The sequence below is a fragment of the Salpingoeca rosetta genome (assembly GCF_000188695.1).
Source record: "Salpingoeca rosetta unplaced genomic scaffold supercont1.18, whole genome shotgun sequence".
Lineage (NCBI taxonomy): Eukaryota > Choanoflagellata > Craspedida > Salpingoecidae > Salpingoeca > Salpingoeca rosetta.
In genome coordinates, this window is record NW_004754916.1 from 190,774 (window position 1) to 210,164 (window position 19,391).

The 19,391-nt window shown below is 59.4% G+C and overlaps 4 protein-coding genes across 4 annotated transcripts in view; 3 read left to right on the forward strand and 1 right to left on the reverse strand.

The window, feature by feature from the left end:
• The window catches only part of PTSG_06455 (A/G-specific adenine glycosylase), a gene marked incomplete at its 5' end in the record, with an annotated part of 3,799 nt that extends 258 nt beyond the window's left edge, over window positions 1-3,541 (forward strand). The window contains 8 exons of the mRNA XM_004991778.1: window positions 73-281; window positions 540-583; window positions 844-1,014; window positions 1,593-1,830; window positions 2,121-2,209; window positions 2,518-2,592; window positions 2,810-3,049; window positions 3,285-3,541. Of these exons, the coding sequence (XP_004991835.1) occupies window positions 73-281; window positions 540-583; window positions 844-1,014; window positions 1,593-1,830; window positions 2,121-2,209; window positions 2,518-2,592; window positions 2,810-3,049; window positions 3,285-3,380 (1,162 nt within the window). The 3' untranslated portion in view covers window positions 3,381-3,541. The remainder of the gene's footprint in view (window positions 1-72; window positions 282-539; window positions 584-843; window positions 1,015-1,592; window positions 1,831-2,120; window positions 2,210-2,517; window positions 2,593-2,809; window positions 3,050-3,284) is intronic.
• A 27-nt stretch (window positions 3,542-3,568) lies between these two features.
• On the reverse strand, window positions 3,569-4,672 carry PTSG_06456 (thioredoxin domain-containing protein 17). The gene is made up of 2 exons (XM_004991779.1): window positions 4,479-4,672; window positions 3,569-4,037 (listed from the first exon to the last, which is right to left on the reverse strand). The coding sequence occupies exons 1-2, from the start codon at window positions 4,624-4,626 to the stop codon at window positions 3,805-3,807; spliced, it is 381 nt and encodes a 126-aa protein (XP_004991836.1). The 5' UTR covers window positions 4,627-4,672; the 3' UTR covers window positions 3,569-3,804.
• Window positions 4,673-4,892: 220 nt separating this feature from the next.
• PTSG_06457 (uncharacterized protein) lies at window positions 4,893-6,395 on the forward strand. The gene has a single exon (XM_004991780.1). The coding sequence runs from the start codon at window positions 5,004-5,006 to the stop codon at window positions 6,141-6,143; it is 1,140 nt and encodes a 379-aa protein (XP_004991837.1). The 5' UTR covers window positions 4,893-5,003; the 3' UTR covers window positions 6,144-6,395.
• A 229-nt stretch (window positions 6,396-6,624) lies between these two features.
• PTSG_06458 (cadherin) lies at window positions 6,625-19,165 on the forward strand (the record flags this gene model as incomplete). Its single annotated transcript, XM_004991781.1, has 7 exons — window positions 6,625-6,865; window positions 7,095-7,229; window positions 7,563-17,513; window positions 17,577-17,731; window positions 17,910-17,972; window positions 18,150-18,712; window positions 18,997-19,165. The coding sequence occupies exons 1-7, from the start codon at window positions 6,808-6,810 to the stop codon at window positions 19,163-19,165; spliced, it is 11,094 nt and encodes a 3,697-aa protein (XP_004991838.1). The 5' UTR covers window positions 6,625-6,807.
• Window positions 19,166-19,391: the final 226 nt, after the last annotated feature.

Genomic DNA, 19,391 nt, shown 5'->3' on the forward strand with positions numbered 1-19,391 from the left:
TCTGCCCGTCTACTTGCCTGTGTGTGCATGTACGCTGCTCACACTCTACACACGTGTTGTTGTTGGTCGCAGGCTGGAGGATAGACAACAGCGTGCATATGCGGTTTGGGTGTCTGAGATTATGCTGCAGCAAACGCAGGTCAAGACGGTGATTGACTACTACACACGCTGGATGGCCAAGTGGCCCACCCTAAAGGATCTGGCGCAGGCCACGCCCGACGATGTCCAGCAGATGTGGGCTGGCCTCGGATACTACTCCCGCGGCAGGCGACTGCTTCAAGGTGCGCATGAATGCGGCTGCGTTTGTGCTTGTTCGTGTGTCTCTGCGTGTGCGGCGTTGGGTGTGAGGATCAATATGAAGCACTGTCTCTGTTTCTGTCTGTCTATCTGTCTGTCTGTGCGTGTGTATGAAATTGTCTGTGTATGTGTCTGCGTGTGTGTGTCTGTCTGTGTCTGTGTCTGTGTCTGTATCCGTGTGTGTGTATCGCCACATCTCTGAGGTGAGACCTTCTCACCACGATGCACTGCTGTCACAACAGGTGCCAAACATGTGGAGGAGAAGCTGAACGGCAGAATACCAGAGGTGGGTGCGTGCTTGCATTGTAACGGCCATGTCGCCTGCAAGTGCATGGGCTGTAACTGTGAGTGTACGTGAGTACACGTGAGTGCACGTGAGTACACGTGAGTGTACGTCCCTCCCCAACCCACACGGCACGCACGTACGCACGCATACACACACAAACATACACACACAGTTTCTCTCTCCACTTACACGGCACACGCACACACGCACGCGCGCGCGAACTCCCTCCGCCCGCCTCGACCAATGATTTCAAACCACAGACGTACAAGGGACTGTTATCTGAGCTGCCGGGCGTTGGCCCATACACAGCGGCTGCCATTGCCTCCATCGCCTTTGGATGCGTTAAAGGCGTTGTTGACGGCAACGTGCTTCGCGTCCTCGCCCGTCTCCGTCGCATCACCCAGCCCATCGACACCACCCCAGTGCAGAAGGTGCGCGTGTGTGTGTGTGTGTGTGTGTGTGTGTGTGTGTGTCTGCTTGTCTGTCCTTCGTCTCTGTCTGTCTCTCTGTCTGTCTCTCTGTGACTGTGTCTGCGTGTCTGTCCTTCGTCTACGTCTGTCTCTCTGTCTGTCTCTCTGTGACTGTGTCTGCTTGTCTGTCCTTCGTCTCTGTCTGTCTCTCTGTCTGTCTCTCTGTGACTGTGTCTGCTTGTCTGTCCTTCGTCTCTGTCTGTCTCTCTGTCTGTCTCTCTGTGACTGTGTCTGCTTGTCTGTCCTTCGTCTCTGTCTGTCCCTCTGTCTGTCTCTCTGTGACTGTGTCTGCTTGTCTGTCCTTCGTCTCTGTCTGTCCCTCTGTCTGTCTCTCTGTGACTGTGTCTGCTTGTCTGTCCTTCGTCTCTGTCTGTCTCTCTGTCTGTCTCTCTGTGACTGTGTCTGCTTGTCTGTCCTTCGTCTCTGTCTGTCCCTCTGTCTGCACGACCTTCACTCACACACACATTGCCGTATCCCAACCCTTCCATCACACGCACGCACATGCACATGCACATGCACATGCACATGCACACACACAGGCCATGCAGGCGCTATCTGATGCGCTGGTTGACCCGTCACGCCCCGGCGACTTCAATCAGGCTGTCATGGAGCTTGGTGCAACCACGTGCACGCCCAAGGCACCAAACTGCACTGCATGCCCGCTCGCGTCCCTCTGCCAGTCCCATCGCTTGCACGCGCGCGCAGCGACGGGGAAGACGGCTGTTGCCTCCGACCCCACCTGTAACCTGTGCTCCTCTCACGCCATCGCCGATATTGGTGGGCGTGTGGCGGGAGGGGCCTGTTGTGTGTCTTTGTCTGTTTGTCTGTTGATCTGTGTGTGTGTGTGTGTGTGTGTGTGTGGTGGGGGAGCTGTTGTGTGTTTGTCTGTTTATCTGGGTGTCTGCCTGCCTGCCTGCACGTCTGTCTGGGTGATTGCCGTGTGGTCCTTTGCGTTTGCGTCTGTTTCCCCTTGTACGTGTGCCGCTGCAAGCAATTGGTCATGTCTGCTGCTGCCTCCATCGCTCATGGTTTTGCCTCAACACTGCCCACGCCGTTGCCTGGTGCAGCCACCACCGATCTTCCCCGCAAGAAACCAAAGAAACAGAGCCCTGTCATCGACTTGTGGTGTCTTCACATCCGCACGCAGCGCGACAAGGTTTTGCATTGCGTGTGTGTGTGTGTGTGTGTGTGTGTGTGTGTGTGTGTGTGTGTGTGTGTGTGTGTGTGTGTGTGTGCCTGTCTGTCTGTCTGTCTGTGTGTCTGTGTGTCTGTCTGTCTATGTCTGTGCATGTGTGTGCCTGTCTGTCTGTCTGTCTGTGCATGTGTGTGCCTGTCTGTCTGTCTGTCTGTCTGTCTCTCTATCTGTGTGTGCTTCGTCGCGTGTTTGCCCGGCATGTACTCCCTGAGATGTCGACAATCGAATCGTCATTCATGCCATGTCACGCATGCCACATTCGTGTCCAGGTGTTGCTACTTCGCAACCCAGACACGGGTCTGCTGGCCAGTTCTTGGACGTTTCCCTGCGTTGCCCACACCGAGGTGCTTTTCCGGTGGACACGTGCTTGTTTGTGCGTGCATGCGTGCGCTACCGTTGTGTGTGTCTGCTCTCGTGCATGTCATCATGCGGGCATCGTTGCCCTTGTTGCAGCTTTTCCTTTCCCGCCAATGCCCTCACTCGCTTCATTCAAAGCTCAATCCCTCACTCGCTCATTCCCTCACTCCCTTCGCACTTTCCTCCCTTGCCTTCGCTCAACAGCATGCGACGCCACATGCTGCCGTGGGCACCCTGTTGCCGTCTGTAAAGAAAGCAGATGTTGTGCACACCAACCATGTTGTTGAGCATGTGTTTTCGCACCGCAAGCACCGCTACCACGTGCTGCACGTGTCGTGTGGTGGCGATGACGAGGTCCGTTGCTCGGACGACCACAACGATCGCTCGCAATGGGTGCACAAGACGCGCGTTGCTGCCACGCTCACAACCACCAACATGAAGAAGGTTTGCGCAAGCTTGACAAGTGTGATCATGAGCATGGCGCTCCCCTCAAAAAAAAAAACAGCTCACAGCTGTGCACACACACACACACACGCACACACACACACACGCACACACACACACACGCACACACACACACGCACACACACACACACACATTCACACACACACACCATACACACGTCTTACGCAACCAACCCCTCCTCCCCTTACTACTTACTTACTACTCGCCTTGCAGGTTTGGGAGAAGGTCAAGGCGTGGCGCAAGAAACAGGGCGGAGGAATTGTGGCGGCACTCAAGCGCGCATCGTCAACACCCGCACCCAGGCCTTAGCTTGCTGCAGCTTTTGTGTGAGTGTGTGTGTGTGTGGCTGTTGTGCGTGTGTGTGTCTGTGTCTGTGTGTGCCCACCTGCCTGCCTTCACAATATGTGTACACCTTCCTTTTGTTTGCCAGCTGCCTACGTCCTCGCAATAACTGCAACAACGCAACCAAGCGCATTCACGTCGCGAGTCGTTGTACATATCTGTTTGTGTGTGTTTACTTGGAGTGCTCACACGACACGAAAATAAGCACCCATCCACGTTGCACACGAAGCGGTATGAAGCCACGTCTCGACGAATCAAGCGTCAATCACCCAACGTGGAGCAGATGAGCCCAGAACCACAACACCCACACAAACACAGTAGGGGTCCGCACCTCCTCCTCCCTCCTCCCCCTCCTTCTGTCTCGCAATTCCGGTGTATGTGCGTGGACTGCTTAGTCCTCGAAGAGAAGCTCAACCTTGCCCTCGTCGCTGCACTCGGCCTCGACAAGGCGCTTGGGCGTGCCCCACGCAAAGAGGGTTGGGATCGACTTGAGGCGGAACTTGTCGTGGGTGCGGAAGGCGTTGTTGGGGTCCTTCCAGGTCGTGCGGTCGCCCACCTTGCACACAACCAGCACCACGTGGTCACCGCCGTGCTCCTTCAGCACCTTGTCCACCACGGGCTTGGCTGTCAAGCGAACGCAGGCACGCGCAGGAGGGGGGAGGGGGTGTGAGGGGTGGTATGTGTGGGGGAGAAGGAGTGACAAGCGCACGCATACATGCGGAAGAACGACAACATGCACGTGCTTGCCCAGGAGCATGCACACTGACTCTTCGAAAGGCAGACACAAAGAGAATGCACTTACAAGCACGCATAGAGAAGCGCGCGCAAACACACAGCACACGCAGCACACACTCAAATAGCACTCACTCACTCACTCACTCACTCACTCACTCACTCACTCACTCACTCACTCACTCACTCACTCACTCACTCACTCACTCACTCGCACACACACAGCACACACAGCACACACACTAAAATAGCACTCACTCACTCACTCACTCACTCACTCACTCACTCACTCACTCACTCACTCACTCACTCACTCACACACAAAGCACACACCTGCAACGCAGTCTGGGCACCAGCTGGAGCCGGACTCGTCGTCGTCGCCCGTGCACAGGACCACTGCAAGCTTGCCGTCCTTCGTGGCTGCCTCAGCAGCCCCCAAGCACGCATCAACCGCGTTCACTTCAACCACCTTGTGCGCCATCCTCGTTGTCTTCCTTCTTTTGATGCCGCCAAATTCGAAAATGGTGGAGTGGGCAGAAAAGCACAGTCACAATGTCACCACACGCTCGCATCCGTGAAGCACAGTCACGTCAATCTGTCAATGTCACACTCGCATCGTCAGACCATGTGTCATCACTTACCAAACTGTTGTGTCACACCCTCCTCCACACTCGTGTGCTCTTGTCTTTGTCGGCATTTTCCAAAGCAACGACTCCACGCTCAAGCACAGACAAGTGAGTTCCCGACCACGGCCGCACCAACAACGCACAGCACTTCACAACGCACATCAGAGCGACTACCAACCCCGTCCCAAAGGATCCTAAAGGAGCCGATTGAGCAGCCAAGAACGTCGCAGCAATGTCCGATCCAAAACCAAGGAAGGTCGATGACGAGACCCCAGAGTTCACCCCAACACGCCGTGTGCAGCCAGGGCTCGTGGAAGAGAAGAATGTGAAGGACAAGCCCCGAGGCAAGGGCAAGACCAAGGGCAAGGCCAGAGATACAGAAGCGTACGACTCCGAGCGCGGCATTCAGCGTGTGCAGCAACTCGCCGCGGCGCTCGTGGAGGAGGCGGAGAAGCTTCAGCGTGGACAAAATGCGCTGGCGCAGGAGAAGGCAAACTGGGAAGCACAGGCCAGGAAGCTCGCTTCGTGCGTGGTCCCTAGATCAAGGGTACAAATCGATGTTGGAGGAACCGTGTTCACCACGTCCAAGCAGACGCTCACCAAGTTTGCCAACAGCTTCTTCGCCAGCATGTTCAGTGGCCGCCACGAGCTGCAGCCCGAGGATGACGGCTCCTTCTTCGTCGACCGCGACCCTTTCGTGTTTCGCCACGTCCTCAACTTCATGCGCGGACAGCCACCACAACTGGAAGAGCTGAGTGATGTTGAACTCAAAGCCCTCAAGCAAGACGCACAGTTCTACCAGCTGCCAGAGCTGCTGGAGGCCCTCACGCCACCGGAGCCGATGCTTGCGCTGCCATCGTGTAAGTTTACATCAGGCAACAACTACACCCTGAACACTGAACGCGACACAGTGACAAAGACTGGCGGTGACAATGGCTGGAACACGAACGCCCTCGGTGAAGCGATTCCGTCAACAGGGGCCACGACCATTCGCTTCACGATCATGCAAACAAATGGCCCTAACAGCAACATCATGCTTGGCATCGTCCCATCCTCCTTCAACCGAAACGGCATCAACATGTTCAATAAGTGTGGGTGGCATTTTCACTGTGCCAACAGTCATCGCCATTCTGGCCCACCCAACAATCACCGAAACCAACCTTACGCACCAACGGGGCGGCTGGAAGGTGAAGATGTCGTCGACATGGTGGTGGATCGCAACGCTCGCGCCATTTCGTTCATCGTCAACGGAAACAACGCTGGCGTGGCGTACCAGAACGTCTTCCAAGCAACCGATGAGCTCGTTCCTTGCGTCATCCTGCACCGCCAAAACCATAGCGTTCGCATGGAACTACTCAGCCACACGCCGTGAAGAAGAACAAGATTTGTGCATGTGCATCTCTCCCCTCCGACACACACACATCAACACGCACACCATATTGCATGGTTTCTTGGCGCATGCGCATCCCTTAGCCTTCTGCATCAACGGCCAATCACGCGTTCTTTCCTTCTTTCCTTCGTTCATTTTGCAACCCCCCCCCCCTTGCTCCATCCCCACCTTTGCGCTTCCTTTCTTTGCCATGAACTCTCGGTCCAACCCCTCAATGAACAACCACAATCAACACTGCTTTGCCAATGACATGCCGCACTCCTGCACTCGCTGATACTCAGCCATCGCCGCCAACATGCTGGCATGAAGGACTGACCAAAGCAGCAAACACACAAACAAAGCAACCCCCGCACTGTCATCTGTACGCGACTGATGTCAGTGCTGCAAAAACTTCGTGGTCAATCCACTCCCCGCCCCTTTGTGTTGTCCCCCCTTGCTTGGTGAAAAGATTCCATACCTACCAGCGCCTTTACTGTTTCTTGCTGGCTGGTTGTCATCACTTTTCGCACGCAAGCCAGTAGACCCCACCCTACTGCTGCTGTATTCTGACCCTGTTCTGACCCTGTACCCCCCCCCTTCCCTCCCGCACACACACAAGAAAGGGAGCAGCGAGGTACAGCCTGCAACCCCCACCCTACCAGGCAGTATGACGCGCGCTGCCCTCGTCCTCGCGCTCATCGCGCTGCTTGGCGCTTGCGCTTCAGGTGAGCCTACTAACTACCAACGCGCATGCTGCAGGTCATCTCCTTTCCCCCTCTCCTCTACTGTCTCCGAAATGGCGCCCTTTCTGTCCCACTGTCCGCTGTGAAAGTCGAAGCTGTGGTGCCACCTGTTCCCGCCACCACATGTACCTGTGGAGGCGAGTGCTTACTCTCATTGCTCTTTCTCCCTGCTGCCCTGTCTCTCATACTCCTTTGTTCCCCGTCCCACCAGCCTTTAACATCCAGGACACGAAAGTGACAGTGACTGAAAGCGATCGCGCCGTGTACATCAACGTTGACCCATCCTCCACTGGCGAAATTGTCACCTTCCGCACCAGCGATGTCTCTGCCTCCTCTGACACCTCGGGTTGGTCGCACGTGCGTGTGCATGTGAATGTGTGTGTGTGTGTGAATGTGTGTATGTGCATGTTCGTGAGTGAATTTCTACTTGCGTTGTGTGAGACGTCCACACACACACACACACACACACTCACACACACACCTCACAACGCACACTCACACACAACACAAACACACACATCTCACAACGCACACACACACACCTCACAACACAACACACTACAATCCCCACCCCACCTCACAACACAACACACACACACATCACACAACGCACACACACACACACACACACACACACACCTCAACCCCGCCCCATCACCCCCCCCCCCCCCCCATTTAGGCGCCATGTCCTTGGCGTTTATTGAGAGTGGACGGGTGGACACCAATGTCGGCACGGCTGCGACGTTCTTCACGGTGGACACGCGAACGTTCATGGCCACGGCAAACGCCAACGGCAACAACGTCCTTGTGTACCTGTTTGACGGCGCGGACTTCAATCTGGTGCAGAGCATCCCGGCCACAGCACCAAGCGCCGTGGACGTGTTCACTGCGGCCTCCAACGGTGAGACATACATTGTCATCGCCAACGCCCAGGACGCGCAGACGCAGTCGGAGATGTTCCGCTTCAACGCTCAGACTTACGCCTTCACGTCCGTGCAGACCTTCGACACGTCGTTTGCTGCCGATGCCAAGGTCTTCGAGCACACCACAGCCGACGGCACGAGCCTCACGTTTCTCGCCTTTGCCAACTTCAAGGACATTGGCCTCGACCTCACCAACTACGAGACAGACTCTGCCGTGTACCTGTGGAACCCCACCTTCAACCGCTTTGACTTTCTCCAGCACGTGCCCACCGCGGGCGCAGTCAAGGTGGAGACCTTCACCTACAGCGGCAGCCTCTACCTCATCTTCGGCTGCCAGGGGGAGTACCTGATGCAGCTGAGCCTGACGAAGCCCCTCAACTACAACGTCGAGTCCCGCGTGTACAAGTTCGACGCAGCCGCCCTCCAGTTCACCGCCACCAGCGCCTCCATCAGCACCACGGGCCTCGTCGACCTCACCACCTTTGTCAGCCAGGACGGCACGCTGCTCCTCGCAGCCGCACAGGGCGTCAACAGAACAGACACGTCTGCGCAGTCCAACACCCAGCTCCCCATCGCCATCACCACCGTGGGCAGCGGCATCCGCTTCTACGAGTGGATCCCAGACATTGACCTCCTCTCCTTTGTGGAAACCTACGACGTGTTTGCGCCCTCCGCACTCGACGTGTTCTACGGCGGCGCAAACGGTGACACCCCGTACCTCCTCGTCACCACCCGCGGCAGCGAGAGCGACCCCACAAACACGTCCTCGCACTCCATCCTCCTCACCCAGAGCGCGGTGTCCCAAGACCTGTTCTACCAGGTCGCCTCCTTCCCCACGCACTCGGCCGTCGCCGTCGCGTCCACTGTCATCGATTCTGTCCGCTACGCCGTCGTCGTTTCGCAGCAGCTGCAGGACACACTCGTGCGCGGCGCCCTCACGGAGGCCACCATCTCTGCCCAGCCCACCACCTCCAGCATCTTCGCCATCGTGCAGGAGGGCCAGGACTACACGGCCCGCGCCGGGTCCATCATCTTCGACTCCCCAGACACGGTCGCCCTGCCCATCTACATCACTTCAACCCCGGGCGAGCAGGAGCCAACGGAGTTCTTCACCGTCACCCTCACGTCCTTGGCCGCGGCAGACAACACCACCACCGTCACCGTGTACATCGAGGGCGACCTCGACAACACCCTCGACGTGCAGTACGACGCCGGCGCGGACGTGCGCGACGACCAGGTCTACATCACCGAGGAGGAGCACCCCGTCCCCTTGACGGTTGCCACCTTCTCCATCCCCGGATTCACGGGCACCCTCCTGTGCACGTTGGACACGGACGCGCCAGAGTTCCAGGTCTCCGGCACCACGCTCAAGGTGATTGCGCCGCTTGACCGCGAGGCACAGGACCTCTTCGTGCTCCCCATCACGTGCATGGGCTTTCCCAGCACCACGGGCGTGTCTGCGCAGGCGTACATCATCGTCAACGTCATGGACATCAACGACAACCCGCCAGAGTTTGCCGGCATCAATTCCGGCATCGCCACCAAGCGCGTCACGGAGGGCACACCCGCCGACTTCCTCGTCTACACCTACGAGGTCACGGACGCCGACCTCACCATGAGCGTCAACTTCTCCATCATCAGCATCCGCACCGCAAGCAACGAGGTCGACTACACGGGGCCCACCCCCATCTACCTCGACCCGCTCACGGGCCAGCTCTACACCGCCCGCGTCTTCGACCGGGAGACGGACGGCGACGAGTTCTTCTTCACCCTGCAGGTCACCGACACGCAGGACCCGACCCAGTTTGCCCTCGTTGACGACCGTCTCTTCATCGCCGACCTCAACGACAACGCGCCCGTGTTCTCGCAGAGCGTGTACGCCGTGTCCATCCCAGAGACGTTCAGCACGTCCACCAGCCTTGCCCCGCGCTCCGGGCCAGGCACCATCTTCGGTGACGTCATCTTCACCAACATTGCCGCAACGGACCAAGACGCCAGCGACAACGCCAGAATCTCCTTCAGCATCACAGACGGCAACTTTGCGGTGGAGGGCGGCAACGAGTTCTTCAACATCGACCCCGACACCGCCGTCGTGGACGTCATTGCACGCCTCAACTACGAGGTCCCCAGCGAGCGCCACTTCAACCTCACCATCCGCGCCTGTGACTATGGCCCAGACCTCCCCGACGACCCGTTCGGCCAGCAGTGCAGCGACGCCATCCTCTCCGTCCAGGTCACCGACCTCAACGACAACCCGCCCGTGCTGGACACCATCGACATGTCCGCTGGCGTGGAGAAGGTTGGCCTCTACTACAGGATCACCGAGGCGACCGACAACACGCAGATCCTCCAGGTGCACGCCACAGACGCCGACGGGCCGAACAACAACCACATCGTGTTCAACATGGAGGGCATTGTCGGCACCGCCACGTCCGGCTTCAACGCCTCCTCCACGGGCACCGTCACCGTCTACGACCCCGTCCCGGGCGTGTACAACCTCCAGATGATGATGACCAACGACGGCGTGGGCACGCTCGCGCCGCAGCTGGTGCCCTTCACCATCTACATGTACGTGTTTGATCTCCCCGCCATCACGGCGCCGTCCTCCATCTCCGTGGCGGAGAACGTCACAGCCACAGACGTCCTGGCGACGGTGTCTGCCATGGTCACCGTCATCGACAGCACCTTCCCCACCTTCTCCTACACCATTGTGGGCGGCAACGATCTGGGCAAGTTTCAGCTCGCCGAAGGGTCCGGCACCCTGACCCTCGCCCCAGGCCAGACCCTCGACTACGAGACAGACCCGCACTCGTACGCCATCACCGTGCGCGCTCGCGACATCACCACCACCCTGGACCGCTTCAGCGAGGCCACCATCAACATTGAGCTCACGGACGTCAACGACGTCACCCCCGTCATCGCTGCCGTGCCGGCCATCCCCACTTTTGCGGAGGACGATGCGCTGTCGACCAGCGCCTTTGCCCAGCGCGACGTGGCGCAGCTACAGGTGACCGACGCCGACACCAACACCGTGCTCACGTACACCATCGACAGCGTGACGGCGACGAGGCGCGTCTCTGGCGTGGACGAGTCCCTCCCGTCGGCCTTCAGCATCACATCCACGGGTCTTCTGCAGACGGCCCAGCCCATCGACGCAGAGCAGCACTCGCAGTTTGCCGTCGTCGTGCGGGTGTCGGACGGCGTCAACAGCGCCACCGCTACCATCAGCATCGCCAGCGTCACCAACGTCAACGATGTGGAGCCCGCGTTTGGCCAGCCCATCTACCAGGCCACCCTCTCCGAGACCACCGCTGTCGGTGAGGTGGTCGTCACCCTTGCTGCGGACGACCTGGATTTCGAGCAGGCGTCCCCGCTCGTCTTTGCCATTGTGCCACAGGCTGCAACGACGGACCCGGAGAACGGCGGATCCAGCAACTTTGCCGTTGACGCCAGCACGGGCGCAATCACCCTTGCCAGCGCCCTGGACTACGAGGCCTTCAAGATGCACCGCTTCACCGTGACCGTCTCGGACGGTCGCAGCGAGGACTCTGCTGTGGTCGAAGTGCGCGTGTCCAACACCAACGAGGCCGCCCCCGTGTTTGGCGGCTTTGACCGTGCCGTCGCCATCCCCGAGGACACGGCCGTCCACACGGTCGTGTTCACGGCCACGGCCACGGACGCCGACCGCAACGACACCGTCTACTTCTCCCTTGTCACAAACGACGGCCAGTTTGCCGTTGACGAGCGCACGGGCGTGGTCACCACCGCTGCTGCCTTTGACCGCGAGACCACCGCCTCGTACAGGCTGGTGCTGCGCGCCTCCGATCGCGCCAACGCCTCTGGCCTCCTCACCATCACCGAGGTTCTTGTCACCATCACCGACGTGAACGACAACACGCCCCAGTTTGTCACGCAGAGCGTGTTTGACGTTGCTGAGAACGCTGCTGTGGGCACGCTTGTGGCCAAGGTGGTGGTGACGGACCAGGACGAGGGCGTCAACGCCGCCCTGGCGTACAGCCTGCAAGGCCCTGACGCGGACAAGCTCAGCATCGACGCCAGCGGCAACGTCACCGTCAACACGGCCAACGCCACAGACATTGACCGGGAGACGCAGAGCACCCTCGTCTTTGACGTTGTTGTCACAGACCTCGGCAGCGCCCCCAACACCAACCGGGTCACCCTCACCGCCAATGTGCTTGATGTGAACGACAACACACCGCAGCTGCAGGTGTCCGAACCCAGCCTCAGCCTCACCATGCTCGAGTCCACCACGGCCAACACGGAGGTGGCACGCTTCAGCGCCACGGACGCCGACGCCACCAGCCCACACCGCCAGGTCTCGTTTGGTCTCGCCGGCACGGACGCGTTCACGATCGAGGCCTACACGGGCCGCGTGCTGCTTGCGCGCAGCCTCGACTTTGAGGCCATGGGCCCGGGCCCCATTTCCTTCACGGTCACGGCGACGGATGGTGGCCTCACAAGCGCCCCATACCCGGTCACGGTCGAGCTGCAGGACGTCAACGACGTCGACCCCGTGCTTGGTGATGTGCTGGCGCCGCTCACAGTGCGAGAGGAGCGCTCCTCCGCCATCATCGGCACCATCCCGGCCTCGGACGCGGATGTCGTTGATGACGGCCAGCTTCGCTTCTCCATCGTCGCCACTGACCCGGCGTTTGTGCAGGCACGCATTGAGATTGACGAGGTGACCGGTGAGCTGAGCACGAGCGCGGGCGCAGTGATTGACCGTGAGGAGGTGGAGGGCGGCCTCGACGCCTTCACCGTCACCGTCCAGGTTGTGGACTCTGGCGCGCGCACAGCCACGCGCGAGTACACCGTCTCTGTGACGGACATCAACGACAAGCGGCCCGTGTTTGACACCTCCGTGTACATGGCCAACGTCCAGGAGAACCTTGCCGGTGGCACCTTTGTGACCACGGTGCAGGCGACGGACGGCGACCGCGCAGGCACGGCCTTTGCCACCATCGCCCGCTACACCATCAGCGGCGACAGCCTTGCCCTGTTCCAGATTGACGCGAGCACGGGCGTCATCACCACGACGCGCCAGCTCAACGCCGAGGCCCCGCTGCACGTGCCGGATGGCGGCTACAGCTTCACCGTTACCGCCTACGACGGCGCCAGCCCACTTCCGCTCTCCGGCAGCGCCACCGTCCGCGTCTATGTGCAGGACGTGAATGACATGCCGCCCCAGTTCCCGCCAGGCACTCAGCGGGCGCCAGACTTCAGCGAGGGCAACGCCGCCGGCACGGTGCTGACGACGGTGCAGGCCACGGACGCCGACCGCACGACGGAGTACAACACCGTCTCCTACAGCATTGTCACGGACCCGACCGGCGCGTTTGCCGTGCGCGCCAACGGCGACATCTACTCCACGAGCGAGGTTGATCGCGAGGAGTTCCCCAACGAGGTGTGCATCACCGTGCAGGCGGATGACGGCGACTTCCAGGTCAACACCGATGTGTGCTTCAACGTTGGCGACATCAACGACGAGACGCCCGTCTTCAGCACGCCGCCGCAGCAGACATTCAACGTGACGGAGGATACGCCTATCGGCACCGTTGTGGGCCGCGTCATGGCTGCTGACGCAGACAAGCCCAACACGCCCGCTTCCACCATCACCTACTCGCTCGTTGGACCGCAGACTACGTTCGACATTGACGCGTCCTCCGGCAACATCATCCTCGTTGAGGCTCTGGACCGCGAGACCAAGAACGCGCACTTCCTGCGCGTCCGCGCAACCGACGGCGGCGGCCTCTCTGCGGACCTGGACTACGTCATCGTTGCCGTGCTCGATGTGAACGACAACGCACCAAGCTTCACCAGCGCCCTCGCGTACACCGTCTCCGAGGGCTTCAACGTCTCCCTGCCGCTGTTTGTTGCAACGGCAGAGGACGACGACCTCCCCAACGACGACAACTCCCGCATTGCCTTCTCCCTTGCACCTGGCTCGCTCACAGACGCCAACACGGGCACTGCCATCCCCGACAACATGCTTTCCATCCGCGTGGAGGCAGATGGCCGCGTGTTTGCCAACAGCGCCCTGAACCGCGAGGCCTACCAGGCCTTCTCCTTTGACCTTGTTGCCAGCGACTTTGGCACGCCCCAACTGCAGGCCACAGCCACGATCACCGTCACCCTCTCCGACGAGAACGACAACGCACCCGTGTTTAGCAACGCCACGTACATGTTCAGCCTCGCCGAGGATGTGTCGCTGGGTGTGTTTGGCAGCGTGTCTGCCACGGACGCAGACACGGGTGTGAATGCGCTGATCGAGTACACGCTGCTGACCAGCACGGGCCTGTTTGCCATCGACGCCGCCACGGGCGACCTCTCGCTCACTGCCGCCCTGGACTACGACGTGCCTCCTCAGATGTACACCCTCACGGTGGAGGCCAGTGACGGCGGCGCACCGTCCATGGCCACCACGACGACCGTTGTCGTGCACGTGCTCGACGTCAACGACAACGCCCCCGTGCTCTCGCGCTCCGTGTATCACGCCGTCGTCGACGAGAACATGCAGGGCGCCAGCACGGTCATTGCCAACATCTCTGCCACGGACGCGGACAGCGGTGCGTTTGGTGCTGTCTCCTACAGCGTGGACATGGGAGCGTCCGACGCCGCGTGCGCCAGCCTGAGCCTCGACGCGTCCTCCGGCGCCGTCACGGTCGACGTGGCCTTCAACCGCGAGGAGCTCACGTGGGTCAACTGCACCGTTGTTGCCTCCGACGGCGGCAACCCTGTGCCAATGACCAGCACGGCTGCGCTCAGCGTGCGCGTGCGTGATGTCAACGACGTTGCGCCCGTGTTCACGCCCGCAGGTCCCGTTGACCTGACCCTTGCCGAGAACAACGCGGCGCCGTCCACGCTTTACCAGTTGTCTGTTTCCGACCAGGACACCGTCGGCACCGTGGCGCTGTCGCTCGACAACGACTTTGGTGGGCTGTTTACCATCAGCGAGAGCAACGAGCTGCAGGTCACGCGCAGCCTCGACTACGAGGCGGACCAGCGCATGTACTCGTTCTCTGTTCGCGCCTTTGATGGCGTGCAGGAGACGTTCCTGGACGTGAACGTGGACCTGACCAACGAGAACGACAACAATCCCGAGTTTACCCAGCAGTTTGTGTACCGCGTGGTGCAGGAAGGCACTGCGGCGCGCACTGTGGTTGCCCATCTTGTGGCCAACGACCGCGATGAGGCCGCCAGCCCCGCGGACGTGGTGTACTCCATTGTTGCACCGGGCACGCCTTACTTTGCCGTCGACGCAGACCTTGGTACCGTGCACACGACAGACGTCGCCATCGACTACGAGATGACGCAGACGATCAACTTCACCGTACAGGCCGCAGATGCCGGCGGTCGCATCGGCACCGTCGACATTCAAGTTGCCGTGGAGGACATCAACGACAACGATCCCGTGTTCCAGAACGCGGGCACATACGCCATCAGCGTGGACGAGAACACGCCCGTCGGTACAGAGGTTGAGCGCGTGCTTGCTCTGGACGCCGACTCTGGCGTCTTTGGCGCTGTCGTGCAGTACGTGACAGACTCGGCGCTGTTTGTGGTGGACAACTCTGGCGTGATCACGCTGGGCGCGGCCCTGGACTATGAGGACGACATGCTGTTGAAGAGCTTCACCATTGAGGTGTTTGCTGTGGACGGCGGCAACCGCCAGACGTCCGTCACCATCGCCGTCACCATCAACGATCTCAACGACAACCCAACCGTGTTTGACGACAGCACATACACGGGCAGCGTCCCCGAGCACTCGAGCATGGGAACGCACGTGATTCGCCACATCCGCCTCTCTGACGCCGACACGGTTGTCACCAGCTACTCCCTCTCTGTCCGCGCCATGGCCGGGGATGAGGACACGGAGAGCCTCTTTGCGGTGCAGGGGGTGGCTGTGGTGTTTGTGGGCAGCCCCGCTGCGCTTGATCGCGACACGCGGGAGGAGTACCGCTTCTGGCTCGTCGTCACAGACGCGGATGGCCAAGAGGACACGGCGATGGCCGTGGTCACGCTCACGGACATCAACGACAACGCACCAGAGTTCTCCCAGGCCCAGTACAGCGTGTCGCTGGCGGAGAGCAGGCCGCTTGGGCGCGTGTTTGCGGGCATCAGCGCCACAGATGCAGACGCCGGCGCCAACGCGGCCATCACGTACGCTATTGTTGGTGGCAACGAGGAGGACCGCTTTGCCATCGACGACGTGACCGGCGAGCTGAGCCTCGTGGCCAGCCTCAACTTTGAAGCCACCACGTCGTACGTGCTCACGGTGCAGGCGAGCGACGCCGGCAGCCCCATGCCGCAGTCCTCCACCGCCAGTGTGGCCATCACCGTGCTCGACGTCAACGACAACGCGCCCGTGTTCACGCCGGCCGCGCCGTCCATGATAGTGTATGAGAACGAGGAGGCTGGCCCCGTCATTGGCGTGCTTGCAGCAACAGATGCAGACTCGTATGCCGGTGGCGAGGTGCAGCGCTTCGAGCTGGTCGGGGAATCGGACGATTTTGCCGTGGATGCAGTCACCGGTGCCGTGCGCGCGCTGCGCACGTTTGACCGCGAGCAACAGAACCAGTACAGCGTGACGGTGCGTGTGTATGACGATGGTGCACCAGCGCAGCTGTGGTCTGACACCGAGCTGCGCATCTTCGTGGGCGACAGGAACGACAACGCGCCCGAGTTTGGCTGCCCCAAGGCCGGCATGGCCGTGACTGAGGCTGCGCAGGTTGGCGACGTGTTTGCCACCATTCGCGCGTACGACGCGGATTCGTCCTCCACTGTCACTCACACCATCACCGCAGGCAACTGCGAGGGCACATTTGGCATCTCCCAGTACACGGGCAAGCTGTATCTGCGCAAGCCCTTGAACCGTAAGCAGGCGGCCCAGTACGAGCTGCAGGTGACCGCCAGCGATGGTACCTTCTCCAACGTGCAGACGGTGACGGTGCTGGTTGACATGAGCGACATCAACCGCATGAAGCACGTGCTGAACCAGGTTATGGGCATCCACTCTGGCGTGTTTTCTGCCGTTGACCTGTTTGAGGAGTATCCGTCCTACGAGAACCTCGGCACGCTGCCCTCCACCACCTCCCACATGATGACAACAACGTCAATGGACGCCACCAGCAGCAGCACCACCACCACAACAGCAGCAGCAACAACAACAACAACGACGATGATGATGACGACAACCTCGACAACGACGACCACGCCAACTACCGCTGCGACGACTACCACGATGGTGAATGCAACGACCACCATGACGACAGCTGGGACAACTACAACCACGACTACAACAGCGACTACAACCACGACCACGACGGCTGATGCAATGTCCACCACGACAACCACGACGATGGCTGGAACAACCACGACGATGGCTGGAACAACCACGACCACCACAGCAGATGCCACGACCACAACTACAACTACAACTACAACAGATGATGCAATGTCCACCACGACAACTACAACTACAACTACAACTACAACTACAACTACAACTACAACTACAACAGATGATGCAATGTCCACCACGACAACTACAACTACAACTACAACTACAACTACAACTACAACTACAACTACAACAGATGCCACGACCACAACGACCACGACAACGACAGAGACGGACGCTGCAACAATTCTGGCCATTGATACTGTGCCTGGCACAGGGTCAGATGGAGGTGCGGCATGTGTGTTCCCCTTCACGTACAACGGCGTGGAGTACAACTCGTGCACGACCGAAGACTCCAACGTGTACTGGTGCTCCACCACGGCTGTCTATGAGGGTCAGTGGGGCAACTGCGACATCTACGACGCTTTCATTGTGCAAGACGACAAGCTGTACTCCCAGGAGTCCATGCTTGAGGCTCCAAGCAAGATTGTCGCGTTCCAGGATGAGGTTTGTGCAACGCTGCTTGTGCTCATGTGTGTAGTGTGTGTGTGTGTGTAATGGGGGGGGGGGGAGGCGGAAGAAGGGGTACGAACAGCTGTGTATGTTCTGCGTTGTTGTAATAGCATGTCCACAGTATTGCCTTTGCTAATAATACACGCGGCACACACACACGCGGCACACACAGATCATTGCCATTCAGCCACAAGGTGCAGCCAGCACCATCGAGTTTGTGCAGGAAGACGGCCAGGTATGCTCATTCAGATGTCGTGTTCCACGTGTGTATGGCTTTGCGTTTATGTGTTTATGCTGCTTGGCCTACGGAGTTTACAGTGGTGACACCAACACCTGGCTCACGTCGTGCTTCTCTCATCTCCCTTTCATGATGATAACCTCTGCTTCATGTTTCCACGTTCTGTCTACGCAGGCCATTGCCAACATTGTGGATGTGACGTCCAACTACGGACGGGCCGCCTCTGTTGCGGTCTTCATCACCACGGACGCATCCCTGCCATCCACCGTGCTCGTGCGCGTGTCTGGCACAGTCGTCCTCACCATTGAGATCCGCGCACCGCCGTCAAGCACCACCGTGCCGGAGAACCCCGTGTTCACCGTGAGCGGCGCCCTGTGCGTGTTCCCGTTTGTGCTCAACGGCACGGTGTACAACAGCTGCACCTGCGATATTGTCGGCCAGTACTGGTGCGCCACAGACCGCTCCCTGCAGGTGCAGGAGGCGTGGGACTACTGCGACCCGGCATACCTGCCCAGTGATGCGCCAGAATGCCCGCTGTCGGCAGCCGCCAGTGGCCTCAAGCTCTCCGCGCCAAAGTCTGAAACTCAGACAAACAGCAACGGCGATGTCAGCAGTGACAACAGCAGCAGCAACTCGTCGCGTGCAGCCCTTGCGCTACCGGCGACGCTTGGTGTCATTGCGGCCGTGCTCGTGGTCGCGCTCGCCGCCGTCTACATCAAGTCGGGCCGCCGCGCAAAGTAAGTGCTGGTGGCGACTGTGATGGTGATGACCGATGAAGCTTGTTGTGGTTGGGTTGGGGGTGGGGGGGGGGTAACGGTGCAGGTGTGAGTTCTTGGGCGACGTAGTGGTAGTATTGATTGTTTGTGATGGTCGTGATGATAGTTGTGGTGGTGGTCGTGATGATAGTTGTGGTGGAAGGGTGGACGAGATTCACAGTTGGTAATCGTGACATGATCAGGTCAAAACATAACGCGTCTCACCCAATCTTGCTCTCTTCCGACTCTTTTCTCTTCTGCTGCAGGTTTGCCACCCCAGTTGAGCGCCTCAATGACGATTGCGACGACAGTCTGTCTGCAGCGCCAGAGTTTTCGGAGCTGACGGCAGTGTATGATGACGGCGAGCTCATGCCCCCGACCGAGCCGCGCCGCGCCTTTACCTTTGCCTCCCAAGTCACCGAATCACAAGTCTAACTGCTGTGTGTGTGTGTGTGTGTGTGTGTGTGTGTGTGTGTGTGTGTGTGTGTGTGTGTGTGTGTGTGTGTGTGTGTGTGTGTGCGGTGCAACTTCATGCGGTTGGTTCAATTGTACCCTCACTGTTGCGACCTGTGCATTGATGTGACAACTCCTTCTTTTCCTTGTTTTGTGACGGTCTGTTTGCGTCGTGTTCGTTCGATATCCATGACAATCTGTTCAATGT

Coding starts and splice junctions, on each gene's coding strand:
- PTSG_06457 (XM_004991780.1), top strand. CDS start 5,004: ATGTCCGATCCAAAACCAAGGAAGGTCGATGACGAGACCCCAGAGTTC.
- PTSG_06456 (XM_004991779.1), bottom strand. CDS start 4,626: ATGGCGCACAAGGTGGTTGAAGTGAACGCGGTTGATGCGTGCTTGGGG. Junction 4,038..4,478: donor GTGCCCAGACTGCGTTGCAG/GTGTGTGCTTTG, acceptor TTCGCTTGACAG/CCAAGCCCGTGGTGGACAAG.